Here is a 17,481-nt window from a genome sequence, read left to right as displayed (position 1 = left end):
CCTGGCTCTTTCCCACTCACATAAGAGCGTCTCTTTGCTCAGTAAGGAACAGCCAGCGGGCCCGGCGCGACATGGGCCGAAGCCTTGGTGGTCAAAGACCAAGTCGCCAATTGGCGTCATGGGTTAGGGAAGTTCAATAATCACATGAACTACGACGCCGGCCCAGAGACAACAGCCCATCGAAATCCCGCGTTGAAGGGTCCCATGTTCCCTGAAATAAAACGAGCTGGTCTGCTTCTTCTCGACCAATGAGACGGCCGATGAGACGAAAACCACGCCCAGAGGTCACCGCACATTGCGGCGAAGGACCCCACTCCAACTATTACTTTAGCTTTTGAACGATTTGAGAGACATGGCATGAAAATGCACAGGGGTCCTTAGGAATGAATTAAGTAGATGGCCAATTATTGTTGAAAGCCGGCAGAGTTTTGATGTTGTCTCTTTCCCGATATCAATTGTTTAGAGGTGGGGTCCAGACTAGATTCGGCAATCGGCGTTCACATCATTGGCTACATTGCCTCACTGGAGGACAGGGGTCATCCCTCAATGTCCAGAAAAACCAGCTTCCAGCGCCAGCAACAGACCTTGTGTTGTTGAGTAAATGATGTGGCATTACTTAGCTCGCTGCACTCGAAAGTACCAGATAGTGTTTTGATTGCTCAATGAGCAAACCTCATGTCAATGGCCGTCTGCTTCTCCGCCTCAGACGCCTCTGCATACCTCCTCGCCAATACGCGGTTTCTCCAGATGTAGTAGAATTTCATCCCAATGAAAAGCAGAATATTGGCCACACAAAGACCTATCAACGCTCTGTTGGCAGTGTAATCTGAAAATTGGATCTGTCAGTCATGATCTCATTCCGAAAGCGGCACCGTAGCGGCCACACAGGCTCCGGCCCCGCGGTGATACTCACAATGCGGTCTGTCCTCGTCGCGATAGATGTTCGCGGCAATGATGCTTCCGATCTGGTAAGTCATGTTGTACACCGCAGTCTAAACTGCTCGAGTACCGACGCTGCGAGCGTTCCGACTCGTCATTCCTACCAAGATCGAGTGGGCATAGGGGATGGAGTTGATGCCGGTAATGAGGACATATCGGACCCACGGACTCGATGTGTCCGGGATTGAGACGAGAGCGATGAAGAAAGGGAGCATCCAGACGTTGCTCAAAGATCCGATTATCGATCGCTCATTGAACCGCTCAGACAACCAACCAAGTCCGACAACCTGTCCGCCATTCAGGAATTAGCTCGTATGCTTTGGCGAGTCGCAAACTCTTCTTCTGTCACGTTGTTATTCCAGGCTTGGTGAACTTACATTGATGGCGAAGATAACGTAGCTCGGAATCGTCAACATGTTTGACTCAAAAACTGAGTACCCCATCTCTCGCAATATCAACGACAGATAGTTCGCCGTCGGCTGGAACGGTATCCACGCGAAGATACCAACAATGAAGATGGGCCACAGGTCATAGTTTGTAAGCGCACCCCAAAGCCCCTTGAACGTAACGGCGGTGCGATTGTTCATGTCGCCTTTCGTCGGATCGTCGCGGAGGGTGCGGTTCACCAGGATCTTTTCCTCCCTCTCGGTCCACCATTTGTTGGTTCCGTCGGGGCGCCGGAACGCGCGAGCAGGCTCGGTGACCGAGGGGGGCATGACGAAGAAGCTGACAAGGCCGATGACCACGCAAATGAGACCTTCTATAAGGAAGCTGGGTCGAGGTCAGGTTGTTTCTCATTGAGGGGGGGCGAGGGGTAGAACGACTCACAGCCATTGCCATCCAGCCCAGCCAAGGACGCCTCTCATCTCAAGAAAGCCTGCGGCCAGCAAAGCGCCATGTATTTGCGTGACCGGGATGACCGTGTAGAAGATGCTGAGCTTGAACGGCAGTTCGTTGTTCTTGTAGAAGTACGACAGGTAGAGCACCATTTCGGGTATGAAGCCTCCTTGGACGAGACCGAGGAGGGCCCGGAAAGCCCAGAAGCTGGCGCGGCTGTTCATCAACACCTGCAGGGCGCTCAGGACGCCCCAGGTTATGATGATGGTGGGGGTGTATCGGAAAGGACCGACTTTCTTACTGATCAGACCGCCAGGCAGCTCAGCGGCGAGGAAGGTGACCAGGTAAATCGTGTTCCCGGTGTTGTAATCGCTGTCGACATATTAGCCACAAGTTCTGGGTGTGGGGATGGAAATGTCCTTACTTCGTGCTCGCTCCAAGGTCGTCAAGCTGGGAGAAAATGACTGTTGGTACCTCTCTTTCAAAAATCACCCTGGAAAACATACCATGTTATCAGACACGGCACGGTTGATGTTTCTACGAACAAGATCGAGACTTGAGAACTAGGGATTTATCAGCCACACGTCAAGTCGCACCTATCGAGAACTGACGAACCATCACCCAAACCCATGCCATTATCCTCCAGTCAAGCTGAGTATTGTAAGCAAGAGTTTGAATGTATGATTGCGGTGAGAAGTAGCTACCCTTTTTCTCAGCCTCTTTTCCTCATCGGCAGACCACGTCAGAGAAGCATCGAACCGATGCCTTCCCTCATAGGCCGCGTTCTCGTATATCTGCTGCCAATGCGACGCACGGCGAGGATTCGAGAACACATGGGGCTCGATGGAACCAAGCACCTCGCCGGTCGAAGGCGGAAGCTCGTCGCCCACAGCGTAGACTTCGCCGTCTGAGCTGCTAGGCTCTGAAGTTTTGGAAGTCATGGCGAGAACAACGATTTTAGAATCAGGCAGAAGCAACACAAAAATTATCTCTGAATGAGAACGGACTCCTATTTAACACGCCTGGATTCACTGGTAATGGCTACGTACGTCAGTGTGTTCTGTCTACGTCTGGGCATGTGCTGGCAGACTACAGCACGGGTTTGCCTCAGCATCGTTACTACCCAAGACACACGTAGGAACACGCAACGGACGGTCTCGTGATATGCAACTGCGGTTGCGCAATGAGGAGGGAATAAAACACCGTGACTTTACAGTGTGAGCCCAACATCAACATGGATGCGTATGCCTGGTGCTGGTGGGCCCTCGTCCAACAGAGTCCTCCTTGCTGTTCCCTTCCCCCCTGCAACAACTGGGATAACCCAAAAGAAGGCAAAGCACACAACATGTTCCTTGTGAATGATTATGTCATTTTATAAAATGAATCAATGAATTCAACCTGAGTTAGAGTACACCATAAGCACATCGGTGTACGGCTAAACCGCATGCTTGGGGTGTGGGCAAACCGAATCGCGTCTTGCGCCGGAAGCCATCCGAGAGCACAGATGAGTGAAGGGCAGAGAAGACTGTACGGCTGTGTAATTCATACGCCACTCTGTTTTTGCGCCCGCCAAATTGTTACTCGATTCAATCATTTCCGTTTGATGCTTTCGCTTGAGAAAGTTCCTGAGCTACATGTCCTGTAACCTCTGCCTGCTACCCACGCATCCACACCCCACCAGTCTTGCCCTGGTTCCTGCATCGCAAGCTTGTCGGGACTAATCCGGTTCTCCTTTCCATCCCTGCTTTGTGTGGAATAAATACAGTCTTGAAACCCATCATTGTGCGTCAGCGTCCTGCAGTGACATTCTTGGCCCGGTCGCGGCTGTTGGATGGAGACTGCCGGATGACGCGATCAGGCGATCCGCGGACCCCCCCCTGACGATGAACTACTTGTGAGTGCTACGGAGTCCACGCGGGCTTGCGAAAATTGCCGCAAGCAGGGCGATGCCGGCGAAGGCTGTGGATGCGGCGAAAGCATACTGGATGCCTTCATAGTAGACGTGACGCGCGGGGAGGCGCACCTCCACTGGGAGGGTCTTGAGGGCCGTCACGGAGTGCCGGATTTCGTCAATAAGCTGGATGTGGGACACGCGTTAGTGACGCAAAGCACAAGACGAAGGATAATAACGCACTCTCCGTTTATCGGGGATGTTGCCAAGGACCTCGGGCAACCGGACGCTGAGTGTTGTCTGCACGATAGCGGAGGTAATTGCCACGCCCCAGACGGTGCCGAGCGAGCGAACGAGATACACTGTCGAGGCGGAGACCGCATGGTCTTTTTGTTCAAAGGTTAGTGGGAAGCCTAACGGCGCGACAGTATCAAGTTGAGCACTCACCGGCGTGGTCGAATGAAGCCAATGTCGTGAAGAGGATCGCCGGGTAGATGATACCCTGCCCGAGATTCGCCGGAAAGATGTAAACCAGGTATTTCCATTTGGAATCCTGAAATTGCAGCGCTGTGACAAGAGCATTTCCGAAGAGCATCAGGAAGGCGCCGGCCCGGACAAGCCAAATGAGCTTGCCCCAGCGCGACATGACGATGCCCGCGATGAGACCGCCTAGGGGTGTCGCGAGCGATGGGATCGCGAGTCTCGCACCAGCCGTAGTCGCCGAGTCGAGCAAGACTACTTGGAAGAAGAGAGGGAGCATGAATAAGTACTAGATCAACGATTAGCCTCGTCGTTGCACGCAGGGTGCACCATTACGCCCAACTCACCGCATACGCCGCAAGGCCGGCGCAGACGTTCGATATCTGCGTGAGAATCGGTAAGCGGCCCTTCAGCATCCTCAGAGGGATGACTGGGATGGCATTCGTCCGCGCCTCAACCACCACAAAGAGCGCGAGAAGAAGGACGCTGCCGACGAGCGTGCCGATGACCACGGGACTGCCCCACGGCAGCTCGTTGCCTCCCAGGCTCAGCCCGACGAGCTGCACGGAAATCGCGACGACGAGAAGCAGGGCGCCGGAGACGTCCACGCGGGACCAGATGGCCTTGTAGTCGTTCGTGTCGATGTCGAATCCACCTTCCGGGTTCTTGATGACCAGCGCGCCCAGCACGAGCGCCGAGATGGAGATGGGCACCTGCAGCAGGAAACACCAGCGCCAGCCGATGTGGTCGGCGATGGATCCGCCAAAGGAGGCACCGGCAACAGCGCCGAAGCCGAACATGCCGTTCTGCAGGGCCTGATACATGCCCCTCTTGCGGAAGGGTATCATGTCAGAGTTGACGATTGTAGCTGTTTTTTTTTGTTCGGGTCAGTCGTCGTGATTCATCGTCGTTCACTCGGAAAGAGGGGCTGCCTACCCATAGTCATCAACCCGCCTCCCCCGAATCCCGTCAATGCGCGCATGCAGTTCAGCGATACCACATCGCCCGCCAGCCCACACCCTAGACAGCCCAGCCCAAAGGTGACGCTGCTGACGAAGAAACACACCCTGCGCCCGAAGATGTCCGAGAACCGACCGTACAGCGGTTGGAAGGCGGTGCTAGTGACGAGATACGACGTCGTCAGCCAGCTCGCCGTGTTGGCGGCGTCGAACTCGGAGCTGATGACGGCGTAGGTCGCGGCCGTGATGGTGCCGTCGAAGCCGTACAGGAAGACGTTGGCCATAATGGCCAGCTCGATCCAGCGGAAGCCGCGCGGGGGTTTCCACGCCTCGCCGGCCTCGACCGCGGCGGCCGGGTCGCGGAGGAGAGGCTGGTCTTCGCGTGGGGCGGGGGATTCCGGCTCCGGGTCGGAATACGGAGGCGGCGGTGATGCCGGGTTCGGATGGTTGGTGGCTCGTGCCCCGCCGATTTCTTCGTCCGAGAAGCGGGGCCGGGGGTGTTGGTCCTTGGCCATAATGGCGTTGGGTGACAAAGCAAACCTCTTCTCCAACGTGGAGTACGTAAAGTCCTCTTGGTATCTGGGGATTGGATGGTTGCTCCTGCTGCTACTGCTGCGACGCTGCTGGGAAACACTACGGGTGGGGATGAGAGGAAGGAACAAATGGAAAAGATTCGAGAGCAGCGAGAGAGAGGGAAAATCTTGGATGGTATCACGCAATCGCTGCGATCTTCCAACAGACCCCCTCCCCCGGCTTTATGTTTGAGGTGCCAATGACGGACGGACTTACAAGGGTAGGGCGGGATGACGATAAGCGGAAATTTTAGGAGAATTCTCTGCGGTTTCATCGAAACGCCCGCCCGATGGGGAACGGGCGGGGTGGTGGTCTGCGTGGGGCCGGACATTGTCCGGCGCAGGTCCCTGGCTTTCGGTGCCGGGTCGGACATGTGTGTGTGTGTGTGTGTGTGACCCGGCAGCCCGACGGGGTGACACATCACACAATCAGCATCCCGAGCACGCAATATGCGGCCCGTAAGTGGCTTTCGGTCTCGATCCAGGTTTTGAGAGCCATAACTAACTGCGGAAACCTTGACTCCCCGCATTAGTAGCGCGCGGCATTCGACATCGAAACGCCGCCGGGGGGGAGGGGGGGGTGCATGGTTGACATCATTATCGACAATACACTGTGCTTGTAACGAGAGTACCCATGGCTGTGATAGATTCTCTAGAGAAGTTTGAAAGTCTTTGATCTTTGTCCTTTCCACCACCCCCATTTTGGATCCATGTGTGCCACGAAGAAAGCAGGATCTGTACATCATGCCGAATGATTCATACCAAGCACGCCATGGAAGGCTGGCTTGGACAGGAGGTCGCGTGTAACCATACCAGGCAGGTCAAGAGCCCACAGTCAGGTCGATTTCATCCAACTTTTGTCAGATCGAATGGCATGCCTCTGCGTGTGGCCTTGGAGATGTGTTTTGGGTTGACAGGCGTAGACCTGTACCATTGTGCCGATCCCTAAAGTTTTATTCATGGCGGCATACGGTCCCATGATGCCATCATACCAGACGCTCACACAGATGCTCCTATACGCACACTCTTGTTCCACAGCTAGTATGTCAGCGAGCGGAGGCTAAAAAGCTTGAAAAGGGCGCATGGTCTCTTTTCTTTGGAGACTAAATAGGAGCTACATGTACCAATCTGTGATAATCACGATAGCATCGACACCTGGACTTGGAAATTGAGTGGAAGAGGCTTCCAACCATTTGATCTCGGAGTTCTGTACTTCATGACACTGTCCAATATTTCTAGGTGGAAAAAAACGGGCAGAAGAAGCAGAGGAATCTTCCCTCGACCATCACTCCCCCTATCAACACGATGAAGTGTCACTCGCCCATCATCCTCGCCACCTCGGCGCTGATTTTTGCGAACCCAGCAACCGCAGACTGGCAATTCCGCTCCCGCCCAGACCTCGCCCCGCCACGCCTCAACATCACCATCCCCGCCTCCGCCGTTGAGCCGGGCTATCTTTTCCTCGCCCCCTTCGCTGGACTCCCCGACACGCCGACGGCACAGCACGGTCCGCGCCAGGCCGGTCCCTACATCCTCCGCGACGACGGCGACCTCGTGTGGTCCGGATACGCCATCTACAGCATCTGGGCGACCAACTTCCAGGCCGCGCGGTGGCGGGGCCGCGACGTGCTCTTCAGCTTCGAGGGCGATCACAACGCCGGGTACGGCCACGGGCACGGGCACGTCACGATCTTGGACCAGCACTACGAAACGATCCGCGAGCTGCGGGCCGGAAACCACAAGCTGGTGGACAAGCATGAGTTCCACGTCGTCAACGAGGAGACGGGACTGATTCAGATCTATCAGCCCGTGCCGAGAGACTTGACGCCGTGGGGCGCCGAGCCTGAGCAGCAGTGGATTGTGAATGCCATCATTCAGGGTGAGATCCACCCAAAAGGGGTACGCACGCTAGAAGGGTGCTGACATTTTGATTAGAGCTCGACATCGCCACCGGAAAGGTCCTTTTTGAGTGGTCGAGTCTAGACCATGTCTCGCCCGACGGTAAGAAACCTCATCTCACTCGAGCCAGAACTCCCAGTCTCATCAAAAGAATACAGAAGCGATCCTGCCCATCAACCCGGGCCAGGCTGGCTCCGGCTACAACAGCTCCGACGCCTGGGACTACTTCCACATCAACAGTGTCGACAAGGACGACCAGGGAAACTACCTCATCTCGGCCCGCGACGCCTGCGCCGTGCACAAGATCAACGGCACCGACGGGTCCATCCTCTGGCGCCTCGGCGGCACGAACAGCTCTTTCGCCCTCGGCGACGGCGTCGACTTTTGCTTCCAGCACCACGCGCGCTGGCTCTCGCAGGCCAGCGATGGCGATGACGACGACGGACAAGAAGTGATCAGCCTGTACGACAACAGCGCGCACGGCACGGAGCACGACTCTGGCGGCGAGGTTCACACGGCGCCGACGAGCAGCGGCAAGATCATCCGTGTCGACACGCGGACCGGCAAAGCGGAGCTCGTGCAGGGGTTCTACCCGCCGGACGGCCTGCGTTCCAAGAGCCAGGGGTCGACGCAGATCCTGCCGGGGGGCAACGCGCTCGTCAACTGGGGGTCCGAGGGCGCCGTGACCGAGTTCGCGGCGGACGGCACGCCCGTGTTCCACGCGTACGTGGACTCGGGCGCCCTCGGTGTCGGGGTGGAGAATTACCGCGCCTTCCGGTTCAACTGGACGGGTCTACCGTCCGAGGAGCCGGCGATCGTCTCGCTCGAAGACGCGGGTGGAACGACATTGTACGTCTCGTGGAACGGGGACACCGAGACCAAAACGTGGCGGTTCTACGAGGTCAGCGACAAGCACGGTTCGAGGGAGTTCCTGGGCGAGGCAAAGAGGAGGAGCTTTGAGACTTCGCTGCGAGTTTCAGGACGGCGCGTCAACGAGGCCGTGGCCGAGGCTGTTGATGAGAGGGGAGGCGTCTTGAGGGGGACGGGCATCGCGAGGATCGAGCCGGAGGTCCTGCCCATCACCGCCGGTAAGGGCCGTCAGGTGCCTCGTCCAAAGGTGTCGGAGGGCGAGCCTGTCGAGGGGGCGCCTGGGAAGGTCAAAGGGCTCTGGGAGTGGTCTGCGATCTGGATTGCTGGGTGGCGCAAGACCGGTGACCTCTGAAATGGATGCTGACTCAAAGAGTTTCGAATAAGCCGTTATGAATGGATGGAGGATATGCAGTGACCTCGATGTTAGCCGCGAACGACAGCGATTCAAGCCGCTGCTGTTCGCAGTATAACTCTTTCCATAAGGAGCACATCCAGCAGACCTAGTCAGTTTGTCGACACGAATACACTTGCCCGGGTCAAGATGAGGTGGACCGGAGTGATGACAGATCAACCATCTAGAGATCAAGAGGCGTTGAACATATCGAGCTGCCTATAGGGTCGTGCAGATAGCACCGTATTGTTGAAACCAGGCACAGAACCCGGTCCCTAGGATATTCTAAAAGGTAGGACTTGTCCATCGACTAAGGCCATCGGGCGTGCCCGAGAAGTGATCTCGATATCTACTGTCGGTCTCATAAAAACTACAGTAAAACGAACGAAACAAACGCGTCGACTCAGTGCTGCCGGTTCAAAGGTAAGGTTACGATTCAACCGAAGTAAAAAGAAGGTGAAGTCAAAACAAAATGTCACAGCCGTTGTCTTACACCAGCTGGCGTCCAAGCGACGGTCCAGGTGGAACGTGCGTAGGTAGGAAGGAAATATTGCTTACATAACACGACCCACGTCGTCGGACAGATAAAAGCAGACGGGCCGCAGAAATTTCTTCTCTTCTTCCCGTCCATCACCAAACAGGAAGCCAACATCAACTCGGGTTGGTCGTTCGCCCGACAAAACCGAGGATCAGACGCGCCGCAGAGACGTATCCCGAGTGGCAACTGCTACCATGATGAAGTCTTATTCAGACTATCGAGGCCGGGCGTCAGCTGGGGTGCGTCTGATCCTGCAGCACTCACGGTATGTTCACCCACTTTACCAACCTACCTGCCAATCCCTGTCCTTCAAGATGATACCGGGTTAATTCCCATCTGTATTGATATCTTATTAAATGATCATTTATTCACACTGAAAATTCTGAATCGACACAACATCAAAAAACTTGCTTTTACGTCATCGTTTGGACTGGAACACTTTACTAACGAGACTACTCAGGTTCAGTTTAACAACTATAGCCGTGGAAGCTTAAAGATAATATAAAGAGACATGCTATGCTTAATACACTGTTGTTTCCTCTCTAGCACAATCTGTGTCCCCTGTCATTCGTGTGAAGGTATCTCTAGAAGGTTGTGATGCGTTTCCTGGATTACTTGGTCTGCGTGGCTGCCTCTTGGCGAGGTCCGAATCTGACACCGAGAGGTAGGCAAGCCCAGCGGCGGTGCATGCATGCCTGTGCTCTCTGTCTCCGGAAAGCTCTCGGAGCCAATGGATGCATTAGAAGCAGCAACGACAAAGCCACGACAAAACGGGTCGGCGTCCACGCGGCTCCAAGGCTCTAGGCCATGGGAGGCCTCGGGATCTCTGGGATCTCGACGAGCAGTGGGCAGCAGTCCTTGGCGGGGCAGATGAGCCACGGCGGACTGCAGGTCATGGTCAAGTGCCGGCTCTGTGCAGCAAGACAAGTCAGCTTTGCGGCTGGCCACAGTCGATTGGTCTCCGCTGGATGGCACGCAGACTTTGGAACTTGGACGCCTTAATGCAGCGAAGTAAGAAAACACTTTCTGGGAGTAGAACTGGGACACCGAGCTTTCCAATGGTGCAGCGTCAGGAATAAGTTGGCAGCTGGCGGGAAGTCGTGGCAGTGAAGCAGGGCTCAGGCCAACATTGGGCGACATTCCTGACAATGGAAGATGCCAGCAAAAGCAACTAGCTTTGAGCCTTTGCCCACCGTCCAGGGCATCACTCTTCTCCTTCGACTACGGAGGGGGCCGAGGCCCAGGCCAGGCCCGAGGTGGAGCGCAATGAGAGTCTTCTTCGCGCTTCCCGAAGCCTTCTGGCGTCCCGGCGTGCTAGAATTCAGAGATGCGACGGCGCTATAGGATTGGGCGCATGTATGTTCGTACACATTACAGTACCTGTAAATATCCTTTTGTGCCATGACGACACCACCTAGGCTGCAAGGAAGCGCTGCAAGGAAGCGGGGCGGAAAATTCCAGGGTTCAAATGTGAGCGAAACTGTGCGTAAAGTGAAGCGCGATGCGATGCGATGCATCTTTGAACTCTGCCGCCACGGACGCCATCCCAACTGTCAAGACTGTTAGCTCGGTCTGCCCTGACGATTGAGGGCTAAGGCTGAATGGCCTCGAGGGTAGACTCGTTCGTCCAGTTCCGCATGGAACAAGAGTTTCTCGAAACTCGAACCGAGCCGCTGCTCGTCAGCCACCACCGACACCACCACGGTCTAGCACCACTCTCCAGCCCCTCCGGACACCTGCGGGGTGGTGTCTTTTTACAAACTGAGCAACTAGCGTAAACGACAAGGATGGGGGCCGGATGACAAGGCCGCTCGAGGGGGAGGGGTCGCGCGGCCTGTCGTTGCCCTGAGCCGCCCACCCTCCCAAGCTTCGGACGGCGTGCCGCACCAGAATCTGCCTGGTCACAAGGCTGCCTTGGTCTTGATTGACGGTGCTGGCGCTGAGAGAGCGTTGTTGTTTTTGTTGGGGAAGCGGGAAGTACGTGTGTGTGATTCTGACAAGTGCCTGCTTTCATGTCTCGCTCGTGGTCAGTTTTTGGCGAGGAGAGTTGGCCAGGCTGTCGACCAGCGTTGGATGAATTTCCATCCCAGGTCCAGGTGGGATGAAGATAGTCAGTACAGATGACGTAACAGTCTGGTATCGCGGCGCGAGCGATGGCGAGGGAGCATCGTATCGGCTTTGCGAGGTACTCTGCGTGCCTAACAAGGCTTGAGGTTTGGGTGAATGGCATGGAACACCCTTCGAGGGATTGTAGGAATTAGAGAAGAAGGCGCACTAGGTGCATCACCACCTGCCTGGTTGATGCGCAGTACCTACCTATCCGTGCCTAGTATTAGTAGAAACACACTCATTGCCTTGGTAGGGAGATAGGCAAGTAGGCACACTAATCGTTCTTACCATGGCAAGCTTCCCATCTCAGCCCAACTGGCAACCACAGTGCCCCTCCATTTCCTGCTGTGACCTCCCCCTCCCCCTCCACTCCTTCTTCCTCCTCTCCCGCGCCGCTCTCCACCCAACTTCTCTGTCCTTCTCCCGGGCACTTCCTTCTCTCTTCTTCCCCCTTCCCCTCCTTCCCATCACGCACCCAACTGAGAGTGAAACTAACGCTCGCGAGTCGCTTGCCAGGAATACATCGGTTGGAGTGTTCAATAGACAGAGATCTGTCCCGCTTTCCATCCAACCAGAGGCTGTTGCATGCCCACCAGCCTCCCAATAAATCAGTATACATACTCAGCAACGGTACATACCACGACGAACTAGTCACCACATATGCACACCATTTAATCCGTGCCTCCCCTCCGTCATCATCGCACATCCTTTGTGTTCAACCCCCTCCCCCGCAAACGCAAACCTACACCACGGCGATCCGAACCGCCCTGCCCGTTTGACTTTCGACTGCCGCTTTCCGCAAACAGCGTTGCCCGTCGTTTGCCCCCGTCGCATCTAGCGATGGCTGGAGTTTACAGAGAGTCGACCCGGGTCTACCGGGATCCGACCGACTACTCGTCCGATGAAGACCGATACAAATCCACCACTGTCCGTCGCTACAAAGTGGCTCCCAGCCGTGTTGAGAGGGTCGAGCGCACAGAGCGAGTTGAAGTCGTCGACGACGACGATCGCCGATCACGCTACTCCGGCTACCCGCTGCGCAACTCGGGCGACTATGCCTATTCCCCCGATCGTCCACGCTCTGCATTCGAGTCACGGACCCAGGTCATTGAACGCGAGCGCGAGCGCGAGCGCGATGTCGCTGACCCCTACAGAGGCGACACCCGGAGTGTCATCTCCCAAATCAACTATGACCGTGAGCGTGGTCGCTTCGACGACAGCCGTTTCGACGATGTTCGCAGTGTCGCCGACAACCGGACTCTCATCGAGGTTGAACGTGAGCGCGACTGGGACCGCCGCTCCAGGGGGCCTTGGGACCACCACCACCATCACCACCATCATGAACCCGAAACCGAGGTCCGTGTGGACAAGCGTGTCGAGCGCCGCGAAGATGGCGACATCAAGGTCGAGAAACGTGTCGAAGAATACCGCGACGAGCATGGGGGGGCAGAGGTCGAGAGATACCGCAAGGAAACCGAATACTACTCTCCCATCAGTCCCCCACCTATCCCCCAGCCTGTCATTATTCGTCAGCAGGCCCCCGAGCCCCAGAAGATTATCGTCCAGGAGGCACCCCATCCCGCTCCCATCATCGTTCCTCGCCAAGATCCCGGCATTGTTGTTTTGAGAGAGCGTGAGTCTCCTCGCGAAATGGTCCGCCGCGAGCCCCGCGAAGATGAGTACTACTACCGCCGGGAGACCAAGGACATTGGCCCCTACCGCCGAGACGAGCGTGAGTATCATTACGATCGCCGTGGTCGTGGTAGGGACTACATTAGCGACGACGAAGACTACTACATGAAGCGGACCGTCATTCGCCGAAACAGGAGCTCCAGCTCCGACCATCACCACAAACGTCACCTTGCCGAGGGTGCCCTCGCCGGTGCCGGTATTGCAGCACTCGCTGCAAGCCGACGAGACAGCCGTGGTGAAATGGCCTCCAACCGCGGAAGCAAGGTGCTCGCTGGCGCGGCCCTCGGTGGCCTGGGCACGGAAATCATTCGACGAGCTCGCAGTGCGTACGAAGAGAACTACCACGACGACCGCCGCAGGTCTCGTTCGAGATCCCACAGCCGCAGCTCCAGGATTAAAACCGGCCTTGGCATCGCTGCCGCCGCCCTTGCCGTAGCAGGTGCCGCCAAGTATTATCAGAGCGGCAAGATTGAAAAGGAAGAAATGCATCGTGGCCGGAGCAGAAACCGAGGTTACTCCGTCTCGAGCTACTCGGTATCCCGATCTCGTAGCCGTAGCCGCAAGAGCCGCAAGAGCCGGAGTCGGTCCGTAGCCAAGGCCGCGGCTGCAACTGCCGCCGCCGCCGGTCTGGTGCAACACTTCCGCAACAAGTCCAATTCCAAGTCTAGGAGTCGTTCAAGGTCCAAGTCTCGCATCAGGACCGGAGCCGAGGTTGTTGCCGCCGGCCTAGCGGGAGGTGTTGCCAGCAAGATTTACAAGAACCGGAAAGACAAGAAGGACCGCGAAGTAGATCGCGAACTAAGCGATCAGGAGTATGAGGAGGAGCTCAGGCGGGAACGGCGCGAACGTCGTCGGTCGCGCAGCAGGTCTCAGGCCCGCTCTCTTTATCCCGAGCCGCGCAGCGCTGATCCTGAGCTAGGCTTAGTTGAGTACGGGACTTCACCGCTGCCGACCGACCCGCCGTACCCGCCAGATGACGGGTATGAGTCTGCAGCAAACGAAAGGCGACGCCGTCGACACCGACGCATGTCAGGCGACGATTACGACGATGCCGAGCCGGCGAAGAAGAGGAGCAAGAGTCGTTTGAGAGATATGGCAGCAGCAGCAGTTGGCACAGGAGCCGCCGCCATCGGAATCAAGCAATATCAGAAGAGGAAGGAGAAGGACGAGGACCGTAGGTCGAGGGAGCGAGCCTCCAGATCCCGCTCCAGGGACAGATCAATTTCGCGTGACAGAGCACATTCAAGAGACCGGGCGTACAGCAGAGAACGAAGCACGGAAAGACCCAGGAATAGGGACCGAGAAAGGGACCGCAGGAGTACGTCGAATCATGATGTATTATGAGGGTGTTATGAACACTGGCTGATGATCTTAACAGGGTACGAAGAAAGTGTTCGGGATGACGGGTACTACGACGACTACAGCCGTCCGCCTTCGCCGCCTCACGCATCCGGCGGCTCTTACTATCCGCCACCGCCGGCACCCACGGCGGGCTTCACTCAGCATCCCAACATTTCGACCGCCAACTTGAGGGATCAGTACCCACCGTATCCTCAAGACTACCCTCCCGGACCGCCACCAATGGGACCATCCCCGCCGATGGCCACGGGCGGTGCCGGAGGATATCCTCCCCCTCCGCCTGCCGGTGGTCCTCCCCCATCAGGCGGTCCGCCGCCGGGAACGAGGTTCGGCCCTGACCATGTGAGTGATGAATTATCTCGTAGCGCCTCACCACAAGATGCCCAACCAGTCGGTTTGGGTCGTGAGGGTGGGTTGATCTAATCGTTGTTTCTTCTGTGACTTCGTTTGCTCGTATCTGAGACCACGCTGACATGTCTCGTAGATGGTATAAAATGGCGAGAACGTGTCAAGCAGTTTCTCCCAGGGTCACTATCCCGGTCTCGGTCTCAGTCCCAGCCTCGGTCTCGGTCGTTATCCCCCTCGTCAACTTCAGTCTCAAGTGCTATATCCGACAAACGGCCCCACGCTCCACAACACTCATCTTCTAAATCTGTCACCTTCATTCCACTGTCCCCTCAATCATCACAAACTCTGCGCCGGCACCGCCTGGAACAAGAGCAACAGGCCGAGGAAGAGGCTCGAAAGCAGGAAGATCCGCCCTCCCTTAGCGAAGAACAGCTAGAAAGTCTGCGTCCTGTCCTCAGCCGCCGACGCTCCTCGTCAGACCCCTCTTCGAGCAGAGCACCGCTTTCCCGTCGCAATCGGGAGTTGGAGTCTTCACCCGAATCGAGTGACGAGGTTGAGATGCTACCTGATCGGTTTGACCCACAGGGACGCCCTCTGGGTAGCACGGGAGCCTTGAGATGGAGACAAGGTGCCTTCGAAACCCGACCTCGAGACGGCAGCGGCTGGCACTCAAGTGGAGCATGGGCTGTTGGCGGTACAGACGATGACGCGGTGCAAAAGATTGCGAGCGATATTGAAGGCATGATCAGCGGACAGGGCAGCTGGAAGAATCTGCTGAAAGATGTTATTGGAGTCGTTCAAGAAGTACAGCACGGTGGACAGTCGCGCAGGATCAAGGAGTGGGATGAGGAGGAAGGTCACCACAACCGACGAAGGAGGAGAAGTGACTGATGACTTATGACTGCTTTTCGCCTTTTTTTCTTTTCTTTTCTAATCTATCTTGTGCACGGGACACCTTTTCTATAAATTTGGCTTGGATACCTACCTAGACACGACTTGATGGTAGATGTTTACGATTTATGATGTTACTTTGAACGCTTGCGAATGTGGTTACGGTGGAGTATAGATATTTACAGAACTCATGATATTTTGACATGCCCCCTCACTGTATTCGCGGCGAATGGATCGAAGAAGACAAACTCATGCACACACATTATGGCCGTCTATTTATATCTCACTTCATCTACATCTTTCATCATAATTCGTCGTGCACCACAGGCTTCTCGGGCCGCCCGGTGTCCTTGTGCAGGTCGACGCCGATCTTGCGGCGCCACTTCTCAAAGAGAGCCCAGAACTCCTTCTCCATGCCCGACTCCATCTGATCCGGCAGCACGACGACGTACTTGACGTACAGGTTGCCAAACTCGGTCTGGTGGTACACGCTGTCACCGTCGTCGTGGTACACTGGCATGCCCTCGCCCTTGACCGTCTCCACGTGGCCCGACTGCACGACCTGGCCACGGTCACGGCCGAGACGAACGATGTGGCCATCCAGGTGTGTCAGGTTCCGCGTCCAGTCTCCCATCCAGGCCTCGCGCAGAGAGAGCACCTCGGTCCAAAACAGGTCGTTGTCCTTGCGCTGGAAGAAAATGCCGTCGACGCGATCCGGGTTGTCCTGTTCGAGCTCGGGCTCCTTCTCGGCGAGCGTCACGACCAGGTTGCCAGCGACGTAATCCGGGCTCGCGTCGGCCTCGTTCTCGTAGACGATCTGGCTGTCGCGCGCGGCGCCCCGCGTAACGGTGAGCTGCACCGCCGTGGGCTTGCGCACGACGCGCTCGCCGCCGCAGGTGCGGCACTTGTGCTTGATGCTCTTGCCGCGGCCGCCGCAGGCGTCGCACTGCATCTGGACCTGCTGGAACATACCGGGCGCGAGCTGGTGTTTGACGATGCGCATGCCGCGGCCCTGGCAGACGCCGCACGTGTCGACAGTGCCATCGGCGGAGCCTGTACCCCCGCAGTCCTCGCAGATGTGCTGCTTGTCCCACTGGAACTCGGTGTTGACGCCGTTGTAGAAGTCGCGGAGCGAGATGCCGACGCGCACGTTGATGTCCTGTCCGCGGCGCTGACCGTGGCCGCCAAAGTGGCCGCCGCCGCCGAAGAAACGAGAGAAGACGTCGAAGGGGTCGTGGCGGTGGAAGCCGCCGCCTTGCTGTTGCTGCTTGAGGCCCTCGTGGCCGTGCTTGTCGTAGATCTTGCGGGTTTCGGGGTCGATGAGGGCTTCGTATGCTTCCGAGACTTCGACAAACTTGTCCTTTGCCGTGTCGTCGCCACTGCGAAGTTTTAGTCAGTTTCAGTCGCATAGAACAAGGCGAGAAGAGGGGAGGAATTCAGCGTACGGATTCTTATCGGGGTGGTATTTCTTGCTCAGTTTGCGGTAGGCAGACTTGATCTCTCGATCCGAGGCAGACCTGCCGATGCCGAGGACGTTATAGTAGTCCTCGGCGCAGAGAGCCAGCTGGACGAGGCAGAGGAGCAGCAGCATGAGTGCTGCCCCACGGACGAACATCGTGCCCCCCCTTTCCAATGAACTCGGCTGAGAATTTGAGTGTATAAGGACCAGGATTTATAAAAAAAGAAGAAAGAAAGAGCGGGTGCGG

General features: G+C 56.6%; 6 protein-coding genes across 6 annotated transcripts; 2 read left to right on the top strand and 4 right to left on the bottom strand.

Annotated features, from left to right (window-relative positions):
* Nucleotides 1-659: 659 nt before the first annotated feature.
* Nucleotides 660-2,717, bottom strand: CH63R_08856 (OphD encodes a permease for phthalate transporter; the record flags this gene model as incomplete). Its single annotated transcript, XM_018303830.1, has 9 exons — nt 660-826; nt 914-992; nt 1,044-1,226; nt 1,317-1,710; nt 1,768-2,148; nt 2,201-2,226; nt 2,283-2,339; nt 2,392-2,427; nt 2,481-2,717. 9 exons carry the CDS (start codon nt 2,715-2,717, stop codon nt 660-662), a joined length of 1,560 nt encoding a protein of 519 aa, XP_018155853.1.
* Nucleotides 2,718-3,664: 947 nt separating this feature from the next.
* Nucleotides 3,665-5,621, bottom strand: CH63R_08855 (Major facilitator superfamily transporter; the record flags this gene model as incomplete). Its single annotated transcript, XM_018303829.1, has 5 exons — nt 3,665-3,853; nt 3,911-4,053; nt 4,115-4,436; nt 4,495-5,015; nt 5,084-5,621. The coding sequence occupies 5 exons, from the start codon at nt 5,619-5,621 to the stop codon at nt 3,665-3,667; spliced, it is 1,713 nt and encodes a 570-aa protein (XP_018155852.1).
* Nucleotides 5,622-6,983: 1,362 nt separating this feature from the next.
* On the top strand, nt 6,984-8,799 carry CH63R_08854 (Secreted protein; the record flags this gene model as incomplete). Its single annotated transcript, XM_018303828.1, has 3 exons — nt 6,984-7,557; nt 7,614-7,679; nt 7,736-8,799. 3 exons carry the CDS (start codon nt 6,984-6,986, stop codon nt 8,797-8,799), a joined length of 1,704 nt encoding a protein of 567 aa, XP_018155851.1.
* A 1,141-nt stretch (nt 8,800-9,940) lies between these two features.
* Nucleotides 9,941-10,893, bottom strand: CH63R_08853 (uncharacterized protein; the record flags this gene model as incomplete). Its single annotated transcript, XM_018303827.1, has 3 exons — nt 9,941-10,518; nt 10,602-10,714; nt 10,757-10,893. 3 exons carry the CDS (start codon nt 10,891-10,893, stop codon nt 9,941-9,943), a joined length of 828 nt encoding a protein of 275 aa, XP_018155850.1.
* A 1,432-nt stretch (nt 10,894-12,325) lies between these two features.
* On the top strand, nt 12,326-15,029 carry CH63R_08852 (uncharacterized protein; the record flags this gene model as incomplete). Its single annotated transcript, XM_018303826.1, has 3 exons — nt 12,326-14,351; nt 14,556-14,878; nt 15,021-15,029. The coding sequence occupies 3 exons, from the start codon at nt 12,326-12,328 to the stop codon at nt 15,027-15,029; spliced, it is 2,358 nt and encodes a 785-aa protein (XP_018155849.1).
* A 1,050-nt stretch (nt 15,030-16,079) lies between these two features.
* CH63R_08851 (DnaJ domain-containing protein) lies at nt 16,080-17,390 on the bottom strand (the record flags this gene model as incomplete). Its single annotated transcript, XM_018303825.1, has 2 exons — nt 16,080-17,154; nt 17,221-17,390. The coding sequence occupies 2 exons, from the start codon at nt 17,388-17,390 to the stop codon at nt 16,080-16,082; spliced, it is 1,245 nt and encodes a 414-aa protein (XP_018155848.1).
* Nucleotides 17,391-17,481: the final 91 nt, after the last annotated feature.

This window comes from Colletotrichum higginsianum, chromosome 6 (assembly GCF_001672515.1).
Source record: "Colletotrichum higginsianum IMI 349063 chromosome 6, whole genome shotgun sequence".
Classification (NCBI taxonomy): domain Eukaryota; kingdom Fungi; phylum Ascomycota; class Sordariomycetes; order Glomerellales; family Glomerellaceae; genus Colletotrichum; species Colletotrichum higginsianum.
This window is presented reverse-complemented; position numbering and strand designations above follow the sequence as displayed.